Source organism: Trachurus japonicus, chromosome 9 (genome assembly GCF_045865225.1).
Source record: "Trachurus japonicus isolate A0001 chromosome 9, Traja_1.0".
Classification (NCBI taxonomy): domain Eukaryota; kingdom Metazoa; phylum Chordata; class Actinopteri; order Carangiformes; family Carangidae; genus Trachurus; species Trachurus japonicus.
Window position 1 is genome coordinate 24,350,475 of NC_140915.1, and position 26,257 is coordinate 24,376,731.

At 43.7% G+C, this 26,257-nt stretch overlaps 1 protein-coding gene across 4 annotated transcripts in view; it reads left to right on the top strand.

The window, feature by feature from the left end:
- Positions 1-23,763, top strand: part of ebf2 (EBF transcription factor 2) — a 29,698-nt gene extending 5,935 nt beyond the window's left edge. For 2 of the 4 annotated variants that reach the window (XM_085786749.1, XM_085786748.1), the window contains exons 4-16: positions 64-119; positions 241-314; positions 1,631-1,699; positions 17,052-17,133; positions 18,599-18,740; positions 19,466-19,596; positions 19,816-19,942; positions 20,063-20,151; positions 20,684-20,749; positions 21,295-21,469; positions 21,564-21,746; positions 21,863-22,033; positions 22,211-23,763. In XM_085786749.1, the coding sequence (XP_085642875.1) occupies positions 64-119; positions 241-314; positions 1,631-1,699; positions 17,052-17,133; positions 18,599-18,740; positions 19,466-19,596; positions 19,816-19,942; positions 20,063-20,151; positions 20,684-20,749; positions 21,295-21,469; positions 21,564-21,746; positions 21,863-22,033; positions 22,211-22,242 (1,397 nt within the window). In that variant the 3' untranslated portion in view covers positions 22,243-23,763. Of the gene's footprint in view, positions 1-63; positions 120-240; positions 315-1,630; positions 1,700-17,051; positions 17,134-18,598; positions 18,741-19,465; positions 19,597-19,815; positions 19,943-20,062; positions 20,152-20,683; positions 20,750-21,294; positions 21,470-21,563; positions 21,747-21,862 lie in introns of all 4 variants that reach the window. The other 2 variants (XM_085786746.1, XM_085786747.1) reach the window with 1 other exon arrangement.
- The last annotated feature ends 2,494 nt before the right edge of the window (positions 23,764-26,257 follow it).

Sequence of the window (26,257 nt, forward strand, 5' to 3'; positions counted from 1 at the left end):
TTTTATTCATGCTTAGAATAAATTGTTAGAGTTATTAATATAACAACCGGTTTCTTTTTACAGGAGTCCGCACGGAGCAAGATCTTTACGCACGACTTATCGACTCTGTCACCAAACAGGTTGGTAAACTTTCCTCAAGTCTTCTCGAAGGGGGTTCCACCTCCAGCTATATAAACAGACGTTTCATTGATGCTCTGTGAAACTGAATCTGTCCCATTGCGTCTCATTTCCTCCTCTTAGCCCATATCATATGAGGGACAAAACAAGAATCCAGAAATGTGCAGAGTTCTGCTCACACATGAGGTTATGTGCAGGTGAGTGTTACACACACACACACACACACACACACATGCTTATTGGGAACTTTCACCCACAGGGACGAAATCCAAACATCCATTACTCTCCTTCACTCTGCTTTGTCTTGAAATGTGGTTTTGGGATGATGCTTGGGGCTCTACATTTTTGAAAACTAGACTGTGGCTGAACCGTAAGTCAAGTCTGTCTGTCATCATCCTTGTTACAGTGGTAGCCCCCTGCTGCTCTCTGCTGTAACGCAACATGTTCCCGGACAGCTCCTGTTTCTTCCTGGAGCTCCTTCCTCCTCAGCCTGGGGTTTTGCACTCAGACGTGCTTTAGGGGAATAACCCACCTTTCCCTTCATCAAAGCTGCAGCATTGTGTTTAGTCATGATGGCATGTGTGGACTTTGTCAACAAGTGTAGTGGTGCAGAAAGTTCTTTCAATGGCAGAGCAAGTTTAAGAAATCTAATCATGGCCTAGGGACTAAAGGGTTTTTGTTATTATTTGGCGAGTGGAGAAAATGATGTTATGGATGGAGAGGAGAGAGAGAGCGAATCTCAGAGAGTGGTCTGGAAGTGAGGCAGTCACCCAGGATTGGAGGGCAGCAGGGGGAAGGATAGGGGGCTGGGACAAGGGGAAAGGGGCTTAAACAGAGTGGGCTTTGCCATTGTGTAGCCAGCAGATGCCCGAATGTGACTCACAGCTGGCTAATAACAGAGCCGAAGAGGCAGAGGGCAAGCGTCACAGCTGGGGAGTGAGGCCGTCTGACAGGGGGGCGGAGGGGGGCAGGGTAGGGCCAAGCTGGGACACGAGAGGGGTGAGGCGAGGTGTAGGGGTGGCAGATGGTTAGGGGTGGGGGCACTTTTGTTATGCAGTGAAGGGGACTTTTGGGAGGGGTGGGCTGGGTGGCCAGCAGGCTCCTCGGACAGGACTGTTGACGAATGGTAGGATGTTGTGGGATGGTGTGTGTGTGTGTGTGCATGTGCATGTATGTGTGTGTATGTGTGCGTAATGAGGCTGTGTGGGGGTTGAGTTTGATTTTGAAATCAATGTGACAGATTGCCTGGCTGGCTTTTCACTTTTGAATAGTCTCTCACTGTTTGTAGGGTGTGTTGTTGTACCTTTTCTTCCTCTTTTATTCTTTTGTCTATTCTTCCCCTCCCCTCTCATGCCTCCTTTGTGTGCTCCTGGATCTTGGCCGACTGCGGGGCAGAGTAGTCTGGGCCTGAGGATGTGGATGGCCCAGGCAAATGATGGCTCCCCTTGTGTAATTAGTTTTCCCCAACACTGACTTTTTCCTTTTTTCCCTGTCTCCTCAAATGCCTGCTCAGCCGCTGTTGTGAGAAGAAAAGTTGTGGCAACCGAAACGAGACGCCCTCTGACCCAGTCATCATTGACAGGTAATGAGATCAAATCATGTCCCACACAGTGTTCACCGCCTCAAACAAGCACCTCTTCTTACTAAGTGTTCAGGCTGCCCTTTCTTTGTGTATATGCACCTACACACTCACTCACAGTGCCAAAGAGATCATCGTTGAATGTGAAGAGATCCCACCAATCAGTTGCTGCACTTATAGCTAATGAATATTGGCCATAGAGAGAAAATAGCTCCGGAGACACAGTGATGTCTGTGTGTTCATTTCATATATATAAATTAGCACATGTGTGAATCACATAGAAGTATAAATGTGTGCAACATAGTGATAAGTGTTCGCAGTATCCGTGTGCCGTGTCTGTTTAAACTGCACCAGTGCAGTTGTTGGGCTGTAACATACAATACAGAGTATCTGTGTCCATATCTGTCTCCCATGTGTTCCTCCCTCTTCACTCTCTGTTTATCTGTTGATCTATCTTCAGCCTTCTGGGATCAGTTTCAGTTCGGTCTCTCATTACGTCGAACAGCCGACATTGCACCTGAAACTTGCCAAAAGCGTAGATTTCCTTTTTATCAGAAGCATGTGGATCTCTCATACCAGCAGACAGGCTCACATATGTAGTAAATGTTCACCCTGACAGCCACTTATCAGACTTAAAGGTGGATGACCACCGCTGTAATCGCCGTGTGTGAGGGCCTTCACGTCCGAGGGATTTCGGAGGTCCCACACTGTCTGCCCGGCATTAGCCGATGTGATGAATGTTCATAAGCGGACTGAATGTGAAATACCTTCTCTGTGATGTCATACAAGCAAACTTCATCACCTTTCCCTCCCTCGGTTCCTTCTTTCCTCTTTCCTTTCCTCTCTCCTTCCCCACATCCGTCAGTCTAGAAAACACTCACTTCGTGTACGTCAAGGATCCTTTTCTTCCCTCTCCTCAGTTCAAGCTGGCTGGCCGTTGACAGTGTGTCTCAAAGGAGCTCAGCTGAAGATAGTTTTCATATAATGGAAAAATGGGGCTGTTGTCTTTTGAATTTTCCCAGAATGCTGTGGCGCAGCTGCTTTTCTCATCTACTAGTGCATTAGACTCCCAATAGCCCCCATTGCACCATTTTCATACTTCCTCCTAACATGGCTAAACCTCTTGAAATGTGTTTGTAAGTAGCTTGGTGGCTTGCTGGTGAGAAAAGAGTGATCTATATCTTCTGACTTTGAGTGTGTGTGTGTTAGTGTGTGCAGGCTGCGAGGATTGATTTAAATGGAATCATTGACCTACTGTATTCTCTAATCACACTGGGCATATCCCATCCTGATGGGGGCTTCTCCCTCTTGACTGGTCTGCGAAATCCTCTCCTTAGGGAGCTGCCTATTAGCAGCCAGTTAATTTCTGATAAGCCAATGGAATTTTGTGCAGCCCTGTGCCCTTTTATCCCACCTTATGTGCAGTTTCTTATTTGACTGTGTGCTGCTGTGCACGCGCATGTGTGTGCGTGCGTGCGTGCGTGCACGATGCTGAAAACAAGAGAGAGGGAAGATTGACAGGGCGAGATGTGTGTGTATGTTCTGAGCAAGTTTTTACTGTTTGTGTGCAGACAAACGGATGTATATTTTCATGTGAGTGAGTGAGGGTCTTTGTATATTTATTTATGTATGTATATGGACGTATGTGCAATTGTCTATGTATCTGTGTGACCCCTACTCTGACCTTTTCCCCAGTCACTGCTTGGGTCTTAAATTATTTATGTGTGTGTATGTGTGTGTGTGTGTGTGTGTGTGTGTGTGTGTGTGTGTGTGAGTTTGCAGCCTATGTGTATGTGTGTATCCCTGTGTGTGCAGTTGTGTGTGTATGTGTGGAGGAGACGGTCTGTTTCTGTGGCTCCAGTAATCAGCCTCCTGCTCCCAGCCCCAACACCTGTTCTCCAATTAACATGCAGCGTGCTGGGGCCCACTCGCTCCTATCGCCCAGCCACTGCTTTCTACCCTTTTTATTCCTCTTTTTCTCTTTTTTTTTCTCCCTCTTTCTCTCTGCCCCATGCTCCCTTCCTCCCTGCCTCAACTTGAGTCTGTACTTCTGAACAGCCCTCTCGCTCTTTTTCATTTGCTCCTACTGTGCACTTACTCCCTATTGCTTAATTCCCCTGCTCCACTTCTTTTCCTTCACGTTACCGTCTCCTCCACCACCCCCCACCTTCCCTTTAGCCTGTCTAATTTTGCCATAATTAGGCGGTGTCATTAGGACACCTACCCAAGCACAAGGGAGTTTGCAATTCCCCAAACGGCCCAAACCCCCTCTTTTCTAATCTCCTTTCCATATTGTTTCAGTTTTCTCCCCCCCCCCTTCTCCTGCTGCTGAGCCCCTCCACCCCCCATCCCCGACAGCCTCCTCTTCTCCCTAATCCTGATTTGAGTGAAAGGAGAGAGAGGAGATCACAGCTGATCCATAGGGAGGGGTGAAGGGATACAGGGTGGAGGGACCGAGGGATGAAGAGGGCAAGGGCGGTCGTTGACAGATGACTCTTAAGTTGCCTATGGGAGGGAATTATTTATCGCTCTATCTGGCGCACAACCTGCTGTGCCTATTAGTTTTACAATTGTCTAATCTTAATTTGACCGAACCGCTGCACTCACAATTGTGACTTCTCTGTTTGGAGGATGTCACCTATCTCTGACTGATGGATTGGCTTGTTCACTGATTGGTTAGATGATTGATCAACAGACAGACAGATAGATTGGTTCCTCTGGGCCCACCACCACCATAAATCCTGACTAATGCTTCAAACGAATGCTGTCAATATTTTCACTACTTTTCTTCTCTTCTTGAACTATTTGATTGTTTTCTTTGGTTACCATGTTATTTTTATGTGTGTGGTTATTGTACCAGTTGGTTTGTGGATTGACATAAGATTAATCAACTATTTTTTTTGTAACCACTTAATTTTTTTAGGTAATTTATTGAGAGAGAAAAAAGTCCTCAAACAGGACATTTTGCAGCTTTCATTTTTTACTGTTTCATACTTTTTGGGATTTTATCCTCACATCTTATCAATAATTCAGAGATCTTTAAATGAAAAATATAGTTACCCAGTTGTATAATTCAGATATTTTTCACCAACCTTTGTTTGCTTTTTCTGTGTAAGTTTCTCTGTGCTCCCCAGTATTAGCTCAGGCAGATCTTTTAATGGTGGCATTATTGTCATGCTGACCTCTGACCTCTGAGAAACTATATTGGTTCTGGGCCAAAGCTGGCCTCTGTATTTATGAGTGAACCATGGGTTTACAATGGAGACAAGCAGATGTCAGTATTAGTATTAGACCGTGTGGTTTGTATGTGAGGGGTCAGCTCTCACTCTGAGTGCGTGCTTTTATATTTGGCTGAGAAGCTGAGATCAATAGTTGGTCATAAGGCGTGTGTGTGGAGGGATCCATCGTGAGGCAGGAGCCTTATGAGGTGGAGGGGGGTGATCAATGGCAAGCACTATCTCACTAATTGATTGTGTTTCCAAGAGGGGTCTTTTTTAACAAGCCCATGCTCAGAGAAAAGAAGAATAATCAATAGGAATTTTCCAATGTTGTCAATATAGCTCTTCCCTCCCCCCGACTCAGAAGAACTCACAAAGACTCAGAAATGCACGCGATTACCAGGATTTGATTCTTGAATACTGGGATAAAAAAACAAAATTTAGTTTTTGGTGTGTTTTTTTAATATATAGTTTTTCTCTTTTAAACTGTTAATTTATCTTTCTGAGTTTATCATTTTACTATTTAAACGATGATTAGTTGTCCTGGGCAATGACTTGACTTCAGATGCTCGGCTCCAAGAGGAATCCATTAGTCTTAATCTTAGGTTGTGGGTTTTATTGATCTGTTTGTAGTCTTGTTTCTAGTTATATGTGTGTATCACAGGTTTGTTTTCAACTAGTCAGTGCAGTGTTTTCTATTGTATTTTTTTCTTCCAACACTAATCAATGTACATTGCTTCAGTTTCAGCTCAATTACAAAATTCCCCAGTTGAATGTTTATCGTTGCAGTCATTAATTGTTAATTTATTATGCTGATATTAATTCTGAAACCTATTTATCCTGTGAAAAGAATCAGAATCAGAATCAGGTTTTATTGCCAGGTATGTGTGAGCATACATACAAGGAATTTTTCTCCGGCTGACTACTACAGTACAAAAAATAAATAAAGTTAAATTTAAATAAAGTTAAATTACGGGCTGGGAATTTACAAATGAGAATTTACAAAAAAAGACATCTCACAGTGTGGTAACACACGAACACAGACAGAGGTGCACTCAGACGTTGTTCTACAGTGCAGTTAAATTGTCTTTTTCTTTGTGGATTAACACTGGCTGGACAGTTTGACAATATTCACATAGAATTTATAGCTATATGTAAATGTCTGATCTCAGCCACTGTAATGTCTCAAAGAATCAGTCCAACCAGCTGTTTCAATGTTAGTCCACCCAGCTGTTTATGCCTGCCCATTTGAACCCATTTAAAAGAAAACAAGCAGCATATACTGACTGAGCTGCTGTTTCCCTCAGCGCTTCCTAAATGGCATTTTTCACTGCTGCCTACCTGTTCTTACGGCAGCCCAGAAAGTTTTCCCTCGTACATCTGATTGTGGGGAATGGCGACCTCCTTCTCATTCTTCATCCTCAACCAAAAAGAAAATAGAAGCTGCAAGTCTTTGGGAAAAGAACATTAAACTATCAGCCAAAGAATAAATGCAGCAACATTTTTTGGACTGTGTCAGGGGTCGAATTCCTCCCCTTTCCCAGATGCATACTCAAGTTCTGCCGCCAAGTCGCTCTGTTAGGTCGTCATATATGCACTTGAGAGTTTTATGTGCGAGACAATGTCATTTTAGGAGATTATTTCTCATACTCCCTGTGCAAGATTCTCCTGCAACTATAAAGTGGAGCTCATAGGTTTCACTGTTGATAAGGGCACATGGTGGCCTGCTACCAGTACTTTTTCTGCCACGATAGGCTGTTCTCTGAATGGCGTGATTCAAAAATCACAATTCAGTCACACATTTACAATATGAATAAATCTGGAAGGAAATCATTTTTAAAAATCTAGTCAAACAGCTTTGAGTTTATGCATTCATTTATATTTGAAATAACTCAGCAGTCAGGATTTGATTTGAGACCTCAGAAGTACCGGGCTGCAAAGTTGTCTTTGAATAAATCTGTTGTGTATCATTCCCCTCCTTCATTGTTCAACTTAGAGAGGATGTGGAGGAGGCATGATGTGCTTTTTTTCTCCACTCAGTTTAAGCCTGCAGACAGCGCTTGTTGTTACAAATTGACACAGATCCTCCTTCAAATAGTTAGTGTTGTAAGTGATACTTGGCTTGTTAGCTCTGTACAGTTTTATGAGGGTTGTTGAAGAGAAGCCTCAAAATCAAATAAAAAGTTGTTGTTTTTTTTCAGGTTTTTAGTTATCTGATTCCTGATCAAGACATACACAGACAATATTTTCCAGACCAGATTATTGTTGTAAATATACAATCCACGTTGATTCTCTTTGCCTTTAGAACAATGGCAGTGGTGTCAGGAAAAAGTATTTTCATGGGGACAATATTGTTTCCAAAAGCTCTGACACAAGATTTAGTATTGAATAATAAAACATTACATGTCCTTTAATGAATATTACTACAAACTGACTTGGCATTAATGTTTTCCATATGAACACTCGGTTTGGCGTTACAGTCTCAGAGTGTGTTATTATATTCTGCTCTGACCAAACTGTCATCCATGTTTTTGATGTTAATATTCTGTCAGTTTAAGTCTCACCAAGTATAGTGTTACTGTAGGCTACAGCACAAGTTATTTGTATTGATATGAAAACTTAGTGAACTGAATTTTAGATACTTTATATTGAGTTTAACATATACTTGTCACATGATAAGCAAACTTCACAGTTGCTGTTTCTTTTCCCTAAAGAAAACCAGACGTTAGAGCTGCTGTTATGCTCATCCACATTGATGCAGATATTAATATGTGTGCAAAAATTACCTGTCTGTCAAACGTACATACATGCAGAGAGACAAAGTCAAAGTCTCTGGTCCCCTCAGTCTACTGTCACAGGTCTCTCCCTGGTGGGCTAGCACTGTCCAGTCCCTCCAGACCCCCTGTCAGTGAGCCCCTCAGGCTGGGGGCCAGGCAGCGTGGCGACAAGGCCCTGAGGCTCCAATGCACACCGCCTCACACAGCGGAGCGGCACACAAGCTGGACCACTGAGCAGCTGGCACAGGACCATGGGGATGGCTCCTCCCTTGGGGCAATGCAAGGAAGAGAATGACACAAAGACAGACAGGGAGAGACGATGCAATGTCTAGAATATCAAATTCACTGACAGGTAGTGCTTCGAACAGCGAGAGCCCCACTCAGAGTTAGACTGGTGAAAATGAGTTCAGGGGACCTTTTGGTGTGGCTCAAGCTTTTGTGCAACATGTTCTCGTGTGAACTGGGGAGATCCTGGAGTCCAGTTTGCAGAGGAAGTGTATAATGAGAGGTAGGTTATGAGCCGAGTTTGTGTTTGGTCACCTTTGCTCCGCTTCGGCCATCGTCGGCTGTTGTGGCTTGAACCCTGACATCAGGAGTAGGTCTGGTTTGTTTTCTTTGAGAGCCTACAGAGGGGGCAGTCGGAAACAGAGAGCAGCAAAGAAATGTTTTGACAGGAAATGGGAATGGACTACCAATGGGCTAATGTGGAGGAACAGCGGGGGGACTTGTGTGTGTGGGTGGGATGCAGAGGGGATGGTGGAGGGGGGTGCAGGAGTTTTGAACTGCAGCTCAATGGCAATCTGAAAGGCCTCAGAGTAGCCAGGGCAAACCCTCCCATTTGTCTGGCCACTAATAGGGTTCACCTTTGGTTGAGCAGTGTAGAGATTAAGTAGGGGCACTCAGAGGATCAGAAGGGGGCAGATTAGTGTGATTTAGAGGCACTTCAAATTGCAAGCAAGTGAGCAATGTGTTGTGTGTGTGTGTGTGTGTGTGTGTGTGTGTGTGTGAGAGAGAGAGAGAGAGAGAGAGAGAGAGAGAGAGAGAGAGAGAGAGAGTTTGGAGTTGGTTTGTCTGGGCATTTACTTTTCATGTGAAATTCCTGCATTTGCCGTTTATATTTTGGAAGAGGATCCTGTATCAGTGTAATCACAATCTCATATGTGTGTGTGTCTGTATGTGTGTGTGGGCGGGTGTGGAGTCAGAGGCCAGTTAACCATGGTATTTAGGTACAGGGGCTGTTTTCTTTGGCTGGGTGCTGTCAGGGTGTGTGTGTGTGTGTGTGTGTGTGTGTGTGTAACTGGGATCGGTCATCCTCCTCTGTTAAGGTCTTAAATTTCACTAATGACTTAACTATGCCCCCTGGTGCTGGGCCGGCCCCGCAAGCCACCATGTTTGTTTGTTTGTCTGTTGATCAGGAATCTGGACACACTCTGCAGGACTTCTCCCAGGAGTTAGATTTCTCTCAAACTCCCCATCCTTTTACTTTTTGGAAAAAGCTCCTAACACTAATATTTACACATCTGCAGCAGTTCTTAAATAAAATCTGATTAAGTATCCCTATTGACTTAGGTTTGAGGCAATAGCTATTCTTCCTGTAGTCCACCGCAAAAGCAACCAGGAATATTATGTGGCTACAATTCTTCAAAACTTCTTTCAGTCGCTCCAGGCTGAAGAATATCTTTGTAAGTTTGTTTGTTTCCATTAACTTTTGCATTGCAGCAGCTATGTTGATAATACAACTGTACATTTTCATAATATTCACAGTATTCATCCAGAACACATAATGCAACAAACATCAAACGAACACATAAATAACATAAACAAGCTCCAGCTGAATCTACCAGTCGTCAGTATCATTCTATACAATAACAGTAGTGTAGAGAGAAGCAGGAATCAGTGCTGGCTCTTTTGTGTTGTGCTGTTTGAATCACTGATGCAACAGATGTTGTGTTTCCTCATCATGGGGGAAAAAACACAAGTCAAAGAAAAAGAGGAACAGCAATTTAACAATTGCAGTGTCACTATAATCTTTGTCAGTGTCTGTGTGTGCAACGGTCCTGATGAATCTGTCAGGGCCGAGGGCAGGGGGTGATGTGACTGCTGACAGGCTCCCAGCAGGCCTGCTGAGAGCCCCAACAGTCTGCGTGCCCTCCCTTCAGCCCCCCTATCAACCCCAGCTCCACTTCTCCTCTCCCGGTCCTCAGCTCAGCTCCACACATTTGCTGTGTATTAGCCACGGACTGTAAATTACAGCACCCTGGACCTCTGAGCGATTCCATTCCCATGTTTTCACACGTTCCACGTTTCTCTCTCCCACCAGCACCATTATCCAGCTCACCTTCTCTGCGTCTGTCTATCTCTCCCTCCTTTTCTCTCGTTTTGATCTGTTTTCCTCCCTCTGTCTGTCATATTCGTCCTGGCTCCTCGGCTCCCTCAACCCTGTCAGATTTCTCTCCCCTGTCTGTCTTTCTCTCACTTCTGTTATACTTCTCATCCTCCGTTCTTCTATTGTGTCACGCTACACAGCGTTCCCTCCCTTACACATCCCCTCCGCTCCCCCTTTACTTTCTTACAAGCAGGTCCCTGTTGTCTAGGCTTCACAGGTTTCTCAGCTGCTTTTCTCTCATTCTGTCTCTCGTCTTCCTTCCTATCCCTCTCTCCCGTCCTCTCCTTCTCTCTCCCTCTTTGCCCCCCCCTCTCTCTCTCTTTCTGGAAACAGATGTTGTTTGTCAGATCTTATCATTACTGGCTAATTAAGAAGACATCTCTTCTCCTTCTGTTGTTGCTTCTCTTTCCACTCCTAGCCCTCTCGGTGGCATCCATCCCAGATTCATTGTTCTTCTCAGAGGAAGGTTCGGGTCGAGCTTTGATATACGCGTGTTATAGATAAATATGATTAGTGGCTGATTGATTGAAAGGGTATTGAAAAGCAAGATTATTGTTGGTGTATTGCGGATGACCCTCTGATATGTTTGAAATCTATTCAGTTGAACAGGGTGCTCCTCGTTCCATTTGACAGTTATGAGAGTATATTTTGAATCCCTGTCCCTCAGGACACACCAAGCATGCTGGGAGAGGTCAGGCCACTGATGGGACTTCTATTCCCTGTCCTGGTTGTGAATTCATGCTCTCTAGACTCTGAATATCTATCCATATCCATCTATTTGGCAGGCTGACCGCGGTCCCATGTGGCCGAGCTTTGTATGCAATCTATGGCTGAGCTAAGCTTGAGAGACTGAAACATTCATTCATTTGAAATTGTTGAAATGCACATTTAGCAGCTAGCAAGAGGTTATGCAGTAAAGCACTTAAGCACCCAGGAGAAACCTTGTTGAAACACTCAAGTGCCTCTTGTGTATCCTTCCCGTCATTCCACTTTCCTCCTTCCAGCACCTCTTTTCCTTTCAGCTCTGCCGTGCCTCAGTCACTTTTTGTGGTGGCAAGCCTGAGGGTTTTACAGCGCTACCCAGCTCTATAAATCAGCACTAGTGGTTTAAATGTTTGGCTTTGTCACAGTTCTCAAGTTTAGAAGCAGGGCCGGCTGGGGCTGAGGTTGCAGGGGTGAAACCAGCCTGGGAGGCAATGAAGAAGAGGCCAAGAGGGTAGCCAGCCAGTCCACTAGGTAAATTCATAAAGAATGTCCTCGCTGTCTACCTGACATTACCTGGACATGACTTACTCACTGGTTCTCTCACCACTGACCAGTAACCTATAGATTTTTTTATTATTATTTCTCTTATTTAGAACACCAAGCCAAACTGCTGATATTTTATTTTTCCTACGCACAAACAGCTATACTAAAACTTTACCAGGGTAAAAAGAAATCTAAAACCTACCAAAATATCTTTTTAAATCAGGAATTATCTGATTAAAGTTTGATAAAATAACTATGACTCTGGCCTGCCACTCAGTTTCACCTTGATAATTCAGTCAATATCTAATGGTCTTAAGGTTTGATAGCCTGGAAAGTAAGACATTTAACTGCAGTATTTAAGTTTGTTTTTGTTTTGTTTTTTGGTTACTTTTGCTTCCCCTTAAACACACAATCAACATTTACACTTTTGTAAGAATGATTTACCTAAGTGGAAAAAATATGAATACTTCTTTCACCACTGGATTTCACTTTTCTTTTAGGGGGCATGTCAGCTTGTGGTTGCGGATGATTTGTAAACTCTACCACCTCTTATGAGATACATACTGATGCCACTGAGAGGCTATAAGACATCAGGGTACAGTTTTGCAAAAAGAGGTAAACCTGTAATGCACATTAGAAAAATCTACAAACAGGGACAAAGACAAATACAGAGTCTATTAGACTATGTGCTGTTTACTTATGAAAAACAAGTGAAGCTGATACCAGGGATTTCCCTGTATATTTTAGGATGGCAGGGGAAGGGGGTCGTACTGGGAGGACTGGTGTGAAAGGTCCTGTGGTGGTATGTGACAAAGGGGGTATCATTTCGTGGACGGTTTTCTGTGCCCCATTAGCAGTGTCAAAGGTCATGTGCCCCGGGTGTTAACCCTGGTGACCAGTCTAGCTTCCAGTCTGCCAAGGGACCTGGGTCCAGGGGTATTTATTACTAACCCCCCTCGCGCCCCCACCTCACCTCCCTGCTCCATCCCCCAAACACAGCTCTCCCCATGGAGGAAAACAAAACACCTCCATCCCTCCCCCCTAGCCTTTCCTCGGCCCGGGTACATGTACTAATTGGATGCATATCCATACACTGATGCATGACGACCCATCTGTAGATTTGTGCCCTGGCGTGAAACATTCTTAGGTCAACAGTGGTTTATCCAAATCCTCCTCCTTAGCCATAAGCTACAGCGTTTTTCGGCCCATTACGTTCATGCTTTATTAAAATCCACCCAGCACTTCCGTGACTTTAGTTTTTGTGGCATCACTTTTGCTAATATAAGTTTGCATGATTGATTGTGCACACATGGTTGCTTGCAAGTCAGTATTTGTCTTTGTGTATTTTTCTGTGAACTCATGCATGTGTGTGTGTGTGTGTTTGTGTATCTGTGTGTGGCTCGAACAGCCTGTGTGACATATGCATGCATACGTGCATGTATCTGGGCCTGCTGTATGAGTTAGTGCTCTCAGTGTGTGAGTGTGGCAGAGGAAGGCCCTCAGCATGTCAGTATGTTTTAATGCGCCACATCTGGTTTCCTAATTTTCCTCCCGGCCTCCCTCCTTCACTCCCTTGCCCTCCCCTCGGCTCCCCTCCACCACGATGTTAGGACACTGTTTTGTTTTTTCAGGGTGATGGTGGTGGAGGGGATGTTTCATGACTGATGGCCCTGATGTCAACATTCTCCCTCTCTTCCTCCGTCTCTGTATCTCCTCCTCTTCCTCTTTTTCTGTTTTGTTGTCTCTGTGGATTTCCTACGCTCTTTATCTATTAGGCATTACAAAGTTGATAAAGAGGAGTGCACGGTATGAAGGGGATGACAAGAAGCAGCTCTTTTAGTCTCCACTTTTCTCCTCCTCACTTCTTTACCGTAGGAAAAATGACGATAACCTCCTCCTCCTCCTCCTCCTCATTCTTTTCTTCCAATTTTTTCCTCCCATATTTTTGTTGTAACACATACAAAGTCATCTGTGGGGTGCTAACCCAAAATTGGTGAGCCAAAGGCAGCCCCAAACCAGCGGAGGTGATGTGAGAGTTTTCGAGCTGCTAACTAACTTGAACTCTGCTTTAAAACCTTTTACATTGCCTGCTCACATGCTTCAAGAACTGCTGCCACCAGTAAACCTTCATTTACAATGAGCACAGAGGGCGATGTGTTTTATGTCTATGTGAAAATGCAGTTTGTGTCAACAGTGATTAGTGCTGATGAATGCCTATGAAAATTTTTGTAAGAGGTCCTGTGCTGCTTAGGTACTCGCTGCATGATTAGGTCCATATGTAAAACATGGTGAGTAACACTTATGTGTAACAGATGCCCTGTGGACTGAGAGATGTGAAAGTGAGCGTCCACAATAAGGAGTGAAATTTTTACAAAAAGCTGCATCTCTTTTATTGTTTCTAGTGTCATGACTTACTGGTTCGCCGTTGAACTAATTTAAGTTAAGCAAGTTGTCACCATTGGGCTGGCTGCCTCATGCTGCGAAGCCTGTGTTTAGTCTTGGGAACTGAAGCAGATGCAGACAAAAGGGATCAGGGGCTTTGACAGAGATGCAGAAGTGAAGACAGAGAAGAAAAAAAAACGATTCCCTGTGGTGCCGCAGTGGAAAATGATCCCAAGGTTTAGGACTTGGCTCAATGTTTTGTTTGTGTTTCCTGTTTTAAGTGTCTCTGTGAAGGGCTAGGTGCCGCGGAAGATAAAACTTGGTTTCCATTGCTGACCACAGCAAACTATGTGAAACTGCACGTATCAAGTTTTGGTGTCACATTTGTTAGAAATCTGCTTGTTAGTGCCAATTGTTCTAGATCCCCATCTTTATGATAACATATTTGCTTGCAATTCAAGACAAAATTAATCATTGACAATTTTAAAATTGAATTATGTTACCCTTTACCTTTATTGCTCTATAATACACATGATAGTACTTTAATCTTTGTAACACCTGCATTATAGAACAGAATATGCACAGAACAAGGCGCACATTAAATATAAACACGCTAAAGCTAGTTTAGTTCTTTGAAAATAGCCTTTCTTTGCAATTTCCCCATGACTTGAAGATCACCTCCAATTCTTTGCATGCTCTGCTCATCTCTTCCCTGTGGATGGGGAGGTGTGTGGGTGTATTCCATTACCAAAACAAAAACAAACAACAGCAATATTAAACTTCTGCAACCACAATAGAGGAGGGGATAAAAAACAGAGGGTCCTCGACTTCTTATTAATTATGCAAGATTAGTCTAATTATAATTCAGCAAATGAATGTGTGGCAGAAGGTGCGAGGCGACGGGGCTGGGAGATTTGCATGTTAAGTGGGCAGGGGGAAGCGGCTAATGCATGCTAATATATGCGTCAATGTCTCGCTTTAATTTCAGCATTTGCAGCTGTGTGCGTCCGAACTGAGGGGGGTGAAAAGTTGACTCAATGGGTTTTTGGGAGGGGGGCAAAGGTGGGGGTGTCAATGTATTAGAGTGTGCATGCATGCATGTGAATGCATGTTTCGGTGTGTGTGTGTGTGTGTGTGTGTGTGTGTGTGTGTGTGTGTGCATGTGTATGTGAGGCATCTGGTGTCATACAAACAGGGAATGATGAGAAGAAGTCAACAAACAAGGTCAAGAACCCTCAGAAAGTGCACAAAGCCTGGATGGATGTAGACAACCTCTCAATTAGGGTTGTGATTTCACTATCTGAGGCATCGCCGCTGTACAGATTTATCATGTCAGTCAGTAAAATGAGTGATGACTGCTGGTTAGATGACCTTTAAGTAGCCAAAAATGGAAGTGGCAAGGAAACTACTAGCAAACCACAACCGGGCTATGCACATGGTTATTAAATCAAAAAATATGGCTCCTGTGCTGTTGTGAATTACTCTCTTATATATGACAGCAATAGCCATAATTACCCATATTGTAAGAATCATTGCCCTGGATACAGTGTACATATTGTGTGACTTTCAAAGGAGGCAGTAAAATGAAATAGAACACTTTTGATTGTCGTCTCTTTTCGGGGTCAAGAAACAAACCCTATGATTTGCGTATACATACAGTTCACCAAGTTACTATACAGTGATTTCAAATGCAGTGGAGCTTCTGTCATGGTGTGCAGCAGGCAGATGTGGGGAAGGCTGACACACAGTCAGACATCGATGAGGAAAGAAACGGAAAGAGGAAGTGGGAGAGGCGCAGCCATGCCCTTTTACATGTTTCCACCCCGATCTGGGGTCTAGAGCAGCTTTGAGGTTGGAGGTCCGAGCTGTCACTGATAAATTATAATCACCCTCTGCCAACAACAATATTGATTGTCCTCCGACGAAATAGCTCAAATCAAGAAATATTGGACACACTGTTGGAACTGAGAGCCAGTTGCAAGCCAGGTCCTGTTCACAAGGGAGGAAGCTGGAGCGAGTGATGGAAGAATAGCGAATAAAAGCTGACAGAATGAGGGAGAGATTAGTATTCGATGGGAGGGTTCAGGGCTGTGGGGCCAATATGAAGTTCCTCTCCAAACAACCACTCTCCATTAAGATGACTTATATTTGCAGAGAGCACAGTGTGGGTGGGATTGGAGCTACCCATGTAGCCCAAAACCGCGGCCTCCCTCTGCAGCATTTTTCTTCTGCACTGTTGTTGTTTGTTTAATTGGAACATAAATGGATGTGTTTTTCATAGGCAAGACAGAGCTGTTTAGTCACTGTGAAGTGAAGTGGACATCTGGTTTCAGGGCTATATATTTGCCAGTTGCCATAGTTATATCTCAACCCTGCATTATTTCCAAGCTCACTTTTCTTTTCTTTTGCTTTACCGTGCATCGTCTGTCTAAATTCTCATCTCCATGAGATTTGTGTGGTTCCTTCTCACCCTCGTCTGCACCTGCAGTCTTGATATACTTTCCTGCGTCTCACCTTGCCAAGTCTCTCTCCTCCCTCCTCGCTGTATTTCAGTGATGGAATGTGTTTCTTGTTGTTGCCTTCTCTTTCCCATCGCTGTCTTTGCCTCTCAGCATGGGGACTTTGGGATTGCGGCAGAGCTTCGTTGCCATGGCAGCGGGCTGTGTTGCCGAACTGTGTACACCTGGGATTTGGAGTCTCTCTCCATAGTCTCCCTCGCTCCTATTTATTCCACCTTTCTCTCAGGTTTTCTTTGGTGTAGCAGGGGCTATCAGCACCCCTCACTCCCTCTCTGTCTCCACACTCTATCACACCCAAAAGTAAGCTCACATACGTAATGAGACACATATACTTGAAAACACAATTCATGTCCATACCAAATCCTGTGCCTCCATCACTACCTTCCTCTTTCCACCTCCTCATTTCACTTTCTCTGTAGTTGTCTCTACTTCGTTTCCCTCTCCATTCCCATGTGGGGGTTCAAACACAGCATTGCGGGATACCACGGTCCCCCGAGTCCTCTGGCATACATCACTGTCTCCAGTTTACTTTGAAACACAGCAGAGCTTTTCACTGGACTGTGCTTCAGATTCTCATCACTTGATTTAAAGTGTAATAACATTGACTTTAATACTAAGCTAAACAGCTGGGATTGATGTCAGCACTGTAATCATATAGATGTGTGCACACACACACAAACACACACACGCCTGTTTCTGAAAAATAATTAGTCTTGTTTGACTGTCAGTGTGTTGCAGGGTTGCAAATAGTCATATACATAGTTCTTTCATGTGATTTCTTAGTTGCTGATGTACAAACATGTGTCCTCTTATTTACCTTTGCAGGTTCTTCTTGAAGTTTTTCCTGAAATGTAACCAGAATTGTCTGAAGACAGCAGGAAACCCGAGGGATATGAGGAGATTTCAGGTATGAAAAATTGAAAAAACAAAAAGAAAAAAGGTGAATGCGTGTGCTTGTGTGTGGGTGGAGAGAGGACTGGGTGTCCCTCCATCCTTACAGAATGATTAAATTATTAATTTCTTGTCCAGTCTATTCTACGTCAAGTTTATGTTCTCATATAGTGAAGCTCTAGAAAAGTTCTTCAGATTGAGGAAATCATGGGGGGGAGAAGTAAGAGTTAAAAATCAATAAGAAGTCAGAGAGATGGAAACACAAATGAAAGAAGTTAGATATGTGGGAGATTTGGTCATTGGGGTGCTGGGGTGCAGGAAATAGGTTGAGGTGTTTCAGGAAGTTGTCAAAAATTGAGTGATTGGCTCCAGATGGAGGAGGTCATGCTCCGTGACCCAGGAAGTGGTCACGAGGGACACTCCCGCCTCACTTCCTCTGCCGTCTTTCAGCACCAGCGGCCCCTGTCTGGCATTCTCCTTCTCCCAAACCCTCCGTCCTTTCCTCCTCTCCGAGCTCCCCCAGTCTTCAGCCATGTTTGCTTTAACTCCTGCTATGTGACGCATGCTGAGAAGTTATGAGCACACAAGATTCTCATCTCTGGGTTAAAAGGTGATCAGAGCTGGATAGGAATCTGCTGCTTGATCGATAATTTACAGTTATTTTCCTTTACGTTCCCTTTCCTTTCCACCACCTATAGCACATATGCTTTTTTCTCCTTTTTTCCTCATGTTCCTTCACCTGCAAAATTACTGCCAGGTGTTTATTTTTAAAGGAGTGTAAGGTTTTATCTTCGCTGTCTGATTTTCTGAAGACACATACAGTACAATATTTATAGTTTACTTTTTAATTAAAATGATATTTTTTTCTAACTGACCCGATCCCTATAACTCTCAAAAACATGTTGATAAACACACTCCAACTCATTATCACTTTCAGAAATAGTATCACATTTTCACTCATAAATAACCAAAGAAAAAAAACCTACAAGGATTCTCTCATTAATTATATGTGTGTCAGCCATGCAAGGCAGATGTGGGAAGGGACCCACACATGCTGCGGCCAGAAAATCAAATTAGGACCACTATATATCATCCACTACTTTAACGGCCGACTAAAATGGGAGATTTCGTCCATATGTTTGGTGTCATTGAAGGATCAGGAGGAGACAAGGATGAGCCTGCCGCATGCTGTATGAATCAAAAAGTTAGGCAAGAGGCAGCAGAGAGGCCATATGGAGACCTGATGGAGGAGTGGAGGGGTGTATGAGCGGTGTCATCGCCAGAATGCAGACGTATTATGGAGATCCCAGAGATGTCACATTACATATTGAGAAATATTACTATCACCTGTATGCTGAAACAAATTGTTGCTCAGGGATTTCACCGCTGTAACTGGAGACTGTGACTCGCAGGGTGCTGTCCAAGTCGTGCATTTACACTCATGTATCTTCCTCTTGGCTCTCTACCCTTTCCTCTATCAGGTGGTCCTGTCCAGCACTGTGAGTGTAGATGGCCACGTCCTAGCTGTGTCTGACAACATGTTCGTCCACAACAACTCAAAACATGGCCGAAGAGCCCGCCGACTGGAGCCAGGCGAGTCTGCCGAGAATACTATGGAATATGGTAAGATGCTGACACAGTGTCACACTCCATTTATCTTTTTCACTGCACGTCTACTTCATCATTCACATTCAAAAACATAGCACAGGGGCATCCTTAGCAATCCAAAAGCAGGTTGCACCATGATATATCCAACCAGTGACGCTACTGAGGATGTTAACTGAGCTTATTCATGCATTAATCAAATACTTCTGCAGATAGAATAAAATATCTGATCTTAAATTACAGTTTAACCGGCTGTAGGTCAACAAGTCATATTTATTATTTTATCACTGATTTTATGAGTATTTTTATTTTATGACACTTCCTTTTAAATGTTCAGCATACAATATGGCAGACTGTTATACCCAGGAGCTAATAATGATATCCAATAATGTAATTTATATACTAAATAACACACAGTACTTGAAGTACATTTTCTGGATAATATTCTCATATTTATTTACTCATACAACTGCATTGCTTTCTTGACCAACATTTTATGAAGACTTTTTCCAACTCCTTCTTCATCATGTTTAAATTTGTGGCATTATCCATGGATAAAAGCTGCATCATGTAGAAGCCATGAAATAATGCCAGCTTTTTTATTTCACTTTTTTTTGCCTGCCCAAACTAAAGAGTACCATTGACATGTTCCTCCAGAGACACCCATTACAAACATGTTTTTCCAACTCTTGTCTGTCCCGTTTTGAAACCTGCAGTAAATCTTGCCTTGCTCTCCTACGCAGCTACCCCATGTATCAAAGCCATCAGTCCCAGTGAGGGCTGGACCACTGGCGGGGCCATGGTCATCGTCATTGGGGAGAACTTCTTTGACGGGCTGCAGGTGGTGTTTGGCAGCATGCTGGTGTGGAGTGAGGTAGGAATTGTCTTCAAAACATCTCACTAATGATACAGTCTAAAGCACAGTTTGAAATGATATATATAGCATATGGCTTGTCTCATTATTTAGATGATTTATGTGCAGTCTGCATAAATTAATCTTTCCACGGTATTGTGTTAGCCTAAATATTTACAAGGCATGTGGGGGAATCATTTGTTGCTGTTTTGTGACACGCTTTCCATGCTGTATCCTCAGCTGATCACACCACACGCTATCCGTGTCCAGACGCCTCCTCGACATATCCCCGGGGTCGTGGAGGTCACACTGTCTTATAAATCGAAACAGTTCTGCAAGGGAGCTCCTGGACGCTTCATCTACACAGGTACCAAGACAACACATTGTGCTCCTTTTGGCCATTTTAGGCTACCTTCAGTCTGAGTCATTTTAAATATGAGGTTCTGGGGAACTGTGACTCAGGTTTGATGTACTTTATGTTTCTCAGCTCTTAATGAACCAACTATAGACTACGGATTCCAGCGTCTTCAGAAGGTTATCCCTCGACATCCTGGTGATCCAGAGAAACTAGCTAAGGTGAGAGACTCAAGAGACTTAAAGGGACAACGAGGAGTTTTGGAAAAGCGAAGCGTTTTCACACTACATTTATGAGCCTCCGCACGCACCGTAGAATTCTTTGACCGGCGCAAGACGGACTCATGTTTTCCATGTTTTTCATTCATCAAGAATTAAAGTCAGAGGTTCAAAGAGGTTCAGTTACCGTCGTAGTCCCGACCATAAACAGCGATTTGGAGGCGTTATTCTCATGAGCGTCCGCGAAACCGAAAGTAAGGAAACGCTGGTCAGCTCACCCAGCATTTCCACCATTAATTAAAATAACAAAATAACGATAGAGACAAAACGATATATTTATTGAAAATGGAGCCATTAACAAGTGTGGGCAGCGTAGATTCATCCACATTAACGTGAGACTTTTTTATAACCAAATAGAAACTCCTCGTTGTCCCTTTAAATAAAAGATCTGGCCATGCACATGATTATTTTTCAAGGAACTCCTCACACTACGCCCATAGTAAGACATTAATGCAATAATTTCTGTTCTTTGCAGGAGATCCTTCTGAAAAGAGCAGCAGATCTTGTGGAGGCTCTTTACGGAAATCCACACAGTAATCAGGTAAAATGACACACAGAACATGCAGATATCCAAAAGACTGACATAGTTGATTTTGTTTTAGCCCCTAAATGTTTATTGTGTATACTCTATAACAGGATCAATCAATAGCAGTCCAGTCATCCCAATTATATATGAAAACAAATTAGATTACAATTTGAAACCTCTATGACACAGTTAATCCACCAGAATTAATATCTATATGGCTTTGTTTTAGTTTAATTCCTTTAAAAAAAGTGATAAAATAGTTCTAAGCAGGGATTATTTTTAAAAGCTTTGCAGTTACTGAGCTGTCTGTGGTGGCAGAAAAAACCTCTTAAGATGAACAGTATGCAAACACTGTATGCAAACATTGTACCGCACTGGTAGTTTATAGCAGCCAAATGACTGTTTGGCAGTTGACTGTCTGTGCTCCAATGCTGGAGTTTATAACAAACACTCGTCTTATGCAATGGCAGGAGTTGGAAAACTCTCAGTACAAACTAACCAAACCGCATTGTCTTTCGCTGAACCAACCATTGTTGATCGTTGCATTTGATCTCCTGCAGGACATGCTGCTGAAACGTGCAGCTGACATTGCTGAGGCCCTCTACAGTGTTCCCCGTCCTCACAGTCAGCTGCAGGCGCTGCCGAGCTCACCAGCCCACGGCAGCGTCATGGGTCTGGGCTCCTACCCATCTCAGTTAGGCGTTAGCATTGGGGACCCGGGACAGAGCAGCCAAGGTGAGCAGAAAGTGCCAAACTATTCCATTCCCAGCTTCGGTTTTTTGCCACAATGAAGCTCAGATCTGACCAAGTGTTTTCATTTCCCTTCTAGGTTACATTAGAAACTCCAGCAGCCTGTCTCCTAGGGGTTACCCATCAGCCTCCACTCCTCAGCAGTCGAGCTACGGCGGCAGCGGTGGGATGACCGGAGGATATGGGACAGTTCCCATGACCAGCCTAGGAGTTCCTGGTTCTCCTGGTTTCAGCAGTGCCTCCCCCACAGGCTCTCCCTACAGTAAGACCTTCTTGTGCTTTCTAATTGTCTCTACATGTGGTTGTTAATTTACCTGCCACCACTCATTCTGTAGTCATTTTCAGACTTGAGATTGATTGTTGCTCTCTGCTCCACAGTAATGCCCTCCAGCCCCACTATACCAGGAAGCTCCAGCTCCTCATCGTCCCTCTTGCCTTTCTCCTCCTTCCCGTCTGCTGCTAAACAGAAGAGTGCTTTTGCTCCTGTCCTCAGGCCCCAGGGCTCTCCCTCCCCTGCCTGCCCTGCCTCAGGGGGGAACAGCTTCCGAGGTAGCCACCCAACTCACTATCTGACCCCCCTGTCTGAACTTACGAATGCAGTCTAACCCCTCGTACTAACCGCTCGAAAAGCTATGACTGAACAACAAGAGAACAGTTGCTGGATGTACATTAATGCAAGACCTGATTGATTAGAATCATAGATTTTGTATATTTTTTTCTCTCCAGCGATGACGGGCCTGGTTGTTCCCCCGATGTAGCAAAGCACCCACCCCAATCTACCCCAGACCACTGCTTCACTTAGCCCCCTCATTTGGCACTGAGAGGGCAGGGAGAATGGAAAAATTGTTCACTAGTGACCATGTTTAACTTCCCTCCCTGACACCACCGCCATTTCTTAGTCCCTTTTTAATCCATGCGGATGAATGGGACAGGGTACGAAAATGTCCAAAGACCAGCTATCTTCTCCAGAGGCAGAAGATGTTACTCCACCCACAACCACAGACAGACCATGCCCCTTAGCTAAACAGCACCAGACTGGACCATATTACTGCTGTTTGTGTAATGAAGCATCTGCATTGTGAAAGGAAACAGGAGAACGGATCATTTTTTCACGTCAAGCTTCGAAAGCATCTGTATTGGCCACTGGCCTGCTATCACATGCAGCATTCAATTCTTCCAACACCGGCCCACACCTTGGCCAGAGACGCACAGGACGCATTGTACGAATGCTGCTGGACAACGGACAACTCTGATATAATGTTGCGGCTCTAAAAAGCAGGGTGCTTTTTGCATTTTGTCTGTGAATGGACACCTTTAATGGCATGTGTGTACACTGTCTGTGAGTTAGCGAGAGGTTTTTTTGTAGTAGACTTTTTGAAGACAATTTACATTCCAGAAAAATAGACCCTTTATTTTTTGTTCTGGTTTTACAAGGGAAAACTCTTTGTCTCAAGGGTTATTACTAAAGGAATTCATATATTGATTTATTTAAGAACAAACAATTTAACTTATTATAGTTAGTTTAGGGAATAATATAAATGTGTTTTTATAAAGCGGTCCTTTTCCAACTGTTACTGAAATGAAGTTATCTCAACAATTGCTGATGAATTTGTTAAATGATCAGAGGGAACAGATTTTTTTTTCAGGGGGAGGAGAAGATTAACTCAGATATTTGGATTAAACATCCCCTGTTTGCAGGTTCTTGCATAATAAAGTCCCACAGTTAAAGACAGTTATTGTCCTTGTGTAAAGGAGAAATGTTAGTTAGCCTTTTCCTTTTTAATTTCACTTATAATGCATGCTTTGTCACACCGATGCCCTGATATTATTTAATTCCACATTGCAAATTTAAATGTATATGACTACAACTTATAGATTTTCCAGCATCGTATTAAATGTCTCAACCCAGAAAAGGTCTTTAGTCACTATGCAGTAGAATAAATGAAAGCACAACTGCTCAGTAGAAAAGAACGGGGCGTATTAGGTGTTCATTAACCCATATCATGCTGTTCTTACTCATTGATTTTTGTCATCACAACACAAACTTCATTCTCAGGACGTGAAAACAAAGAACACAAAGAGTATGTGACGTTTGCAAATTTGTTTTGTTTAGAGTTTGGTTAATTTTATTTATTTAAAAATTATTAGCAATTTAATATTATGTTTTTTGAAGCCATCTTTATTTGAAACGGAACAAAAAATGGTGCAAATGTGATTTGTATATCTCAAGGTGTAATTATATTTTGTGCTCCAAATAAAAAACAAATGAGAAAAAGAAACCACTGATGCACTGGATTCAATTCTGAATTGTTGTGGTGGTTTCTTTTTACATGTTTGCAGAGGGGGATTATGACACAAGTATTTTCACACACTCTGTATTATCTAATTTCTAGGACATTAGTAATTGTGCTATAAGGTTCCACGTTTTGAGGTTCTCCTGGATCTATTTTCGTCTGTGCCCATCACCTGTGTGCTCGTGCAGTTTGCTACACTTTTTGTATACATAGCTGATGAGCCGCAGCATCTTAATTGTGATGCGAGCGTTAAAGACTGAGTAGAGCATGTCAAGATAAACAACAACACCCTCCTCCCCCCATCTCTCTCCTCTCCAATAAGCCTGCTTTTCTCTGAGGACCAAGCCTCTGGGGGCCCGAGTGAGAAACACATGAGTCTCCCTCCAACGTGGCCTCCTCCTCTCTGTCTCCCTCGTTCTCTCTTAAAACACACGCACGCACAGACGCACACACACACAGGCATGAGCCTCACCACTGCCTTGTTTTCCAGTCTTTGTTTGGTACCGCTTCATCCCATCTTTCTTTCTCACCTCTCCTTTGCTCCCCTGAAATGACCCTTCTCTGCTAATGTAATTAGCACTGGTAAAGAAGGGCAGTTAATTACCCACTCTATTTTGATCGGGTAATTAATGTTATGCCAGGAAACAGCAACTGTTTCATTTACATAGCGCTCAGAGCAGTGAGCGCTATGGCACGGTATAGCACCCAGTCGATTCATCTCTGTGTGTGTTTCTGTGGTGCATGTATGGACAAACAGTGTAACTCTACTCAGTGACAGTTAGAGACACAAGGACTTCAAACATGTGACAGTGTCTGTCTCTGATCTGACCTCGACGGCAAGTCACAGCGTCTCTCTGTGCTGTCTTTGTCATCATCAAGTAGCACTTGTCAAAAAAGCTGAGGCTTGCTGCCTCTTCCTCCTCATCCCTCCCACTCTCTCTCTCTCTCTCTCTCTCTCTCTCTCTCTCTCTCTCTTTTGATATGCTGTTAATTTGACAAGATAAAGTCAGCTTTGTTGCCGGCACCTCAGCATTCATCTTGCTGAGCACTCCTTCTGCCCAGTGGTGCAGGAGCCATATGCTCCTCTTCCACATGACTGTTTTGTTGTTGGCTGCAGCGGCGCCATTTACTGTCTTCATGATCACAGTTTGGATAAAGACAGGATGAGATGCCACCTGCCACCAAGTTGTTCCACATCACACTGCACGCACGGCTTCAAAAGAGGATGCAGCAGCAGGGCATATGAGAGCAAAAACCATGTCATCTTTCATTATCGATAACAGCAAAAGTACTGATGGGTCTCCATGTTTAAGTTACAGTGTCGTCTTCACTTACAATAGGAGGAGCATATAGCACAAAATACACCCTTCCCCTCTCACCTCTCAAGGGATGTGTTTGTGTTTATATACCCAATTAGCCCTCCGGCCACAGCATGGACATGCATTAGGCTGACATTAGCCCTGGGTGTATGCAACGTCTGAGTGTGTGTGTGTAAAATACAGCGCACCCCCCTTCTCATTTGAGACATAATTTTCAGGGGTGTGCCTTATTAGGCAGTCTGAGGCAGAGCTTGACAGGGGTGGCCCACTGTTTTGTCAAATAAATTGGTTTCCACACACCCAGCCAGTGTCCTTTGCCTTTGGCCGGTCAGTAAAACCTGCATTGTTGCCCATTAGACCGCTGGACCCCGATTCCTTTTTTCCAAAATGAATCCCCCACCCCTTCTGCCATTCCCTTGGGTGTCAGTAGAGTGGGGTGGCAGATGGGACAGACACAGAGCTGCCCCATGAGACACCCTCCCCACCCCCCCACAACACACACACACACACACACACATGTAAACACACACACACGTGCACATTCACATATAGGTGCACACATACTCAGACATGCATGCATGCACATATGCATAAGCAACAACACACAAACACACACACACACACACACACACACACACACATGGAGCACAGCAGCAGCAGCAGCAGCAGCAGCAACACATAGCTCCCCTGCCCCCAGACACAAACCTCATCTGTCAGCCTGCTGCTTTTGTCCAGGCCACAGGAGTGTGTTCTGTGAACACAGAGTGATGTCTCTGTCCCTGCCTCTCAATCTGTGCTTTGTGTACCTGGGCGTTAGTGCCTGCCTGTTAAATAGAGAGAGGGAAAGAGGGAGAGAAAACTGTACAGTAACGTCTTCTGCTGTCCAACAGAAATCATACTGTAGGCCTATGTGACTGTATCAAAGTCAATCAAAGTATTATGAGGTTTAATGTGTGAATACTTATTTATTAATGTGGATTTAGATCAGTTATTTAAATCTGACTTAACAATTTTAAGTAGGTAGCCTACTTCACATGGATATGAAGTTTCTGAGAGACATAATGTCTACTATAGGCCTACTTCCAGAGTTTTATGTGACCAACTTAATGTTTTGGTTCTTAGTGATGGCGGAATTAGTTATGTTAACATAAACATGAACT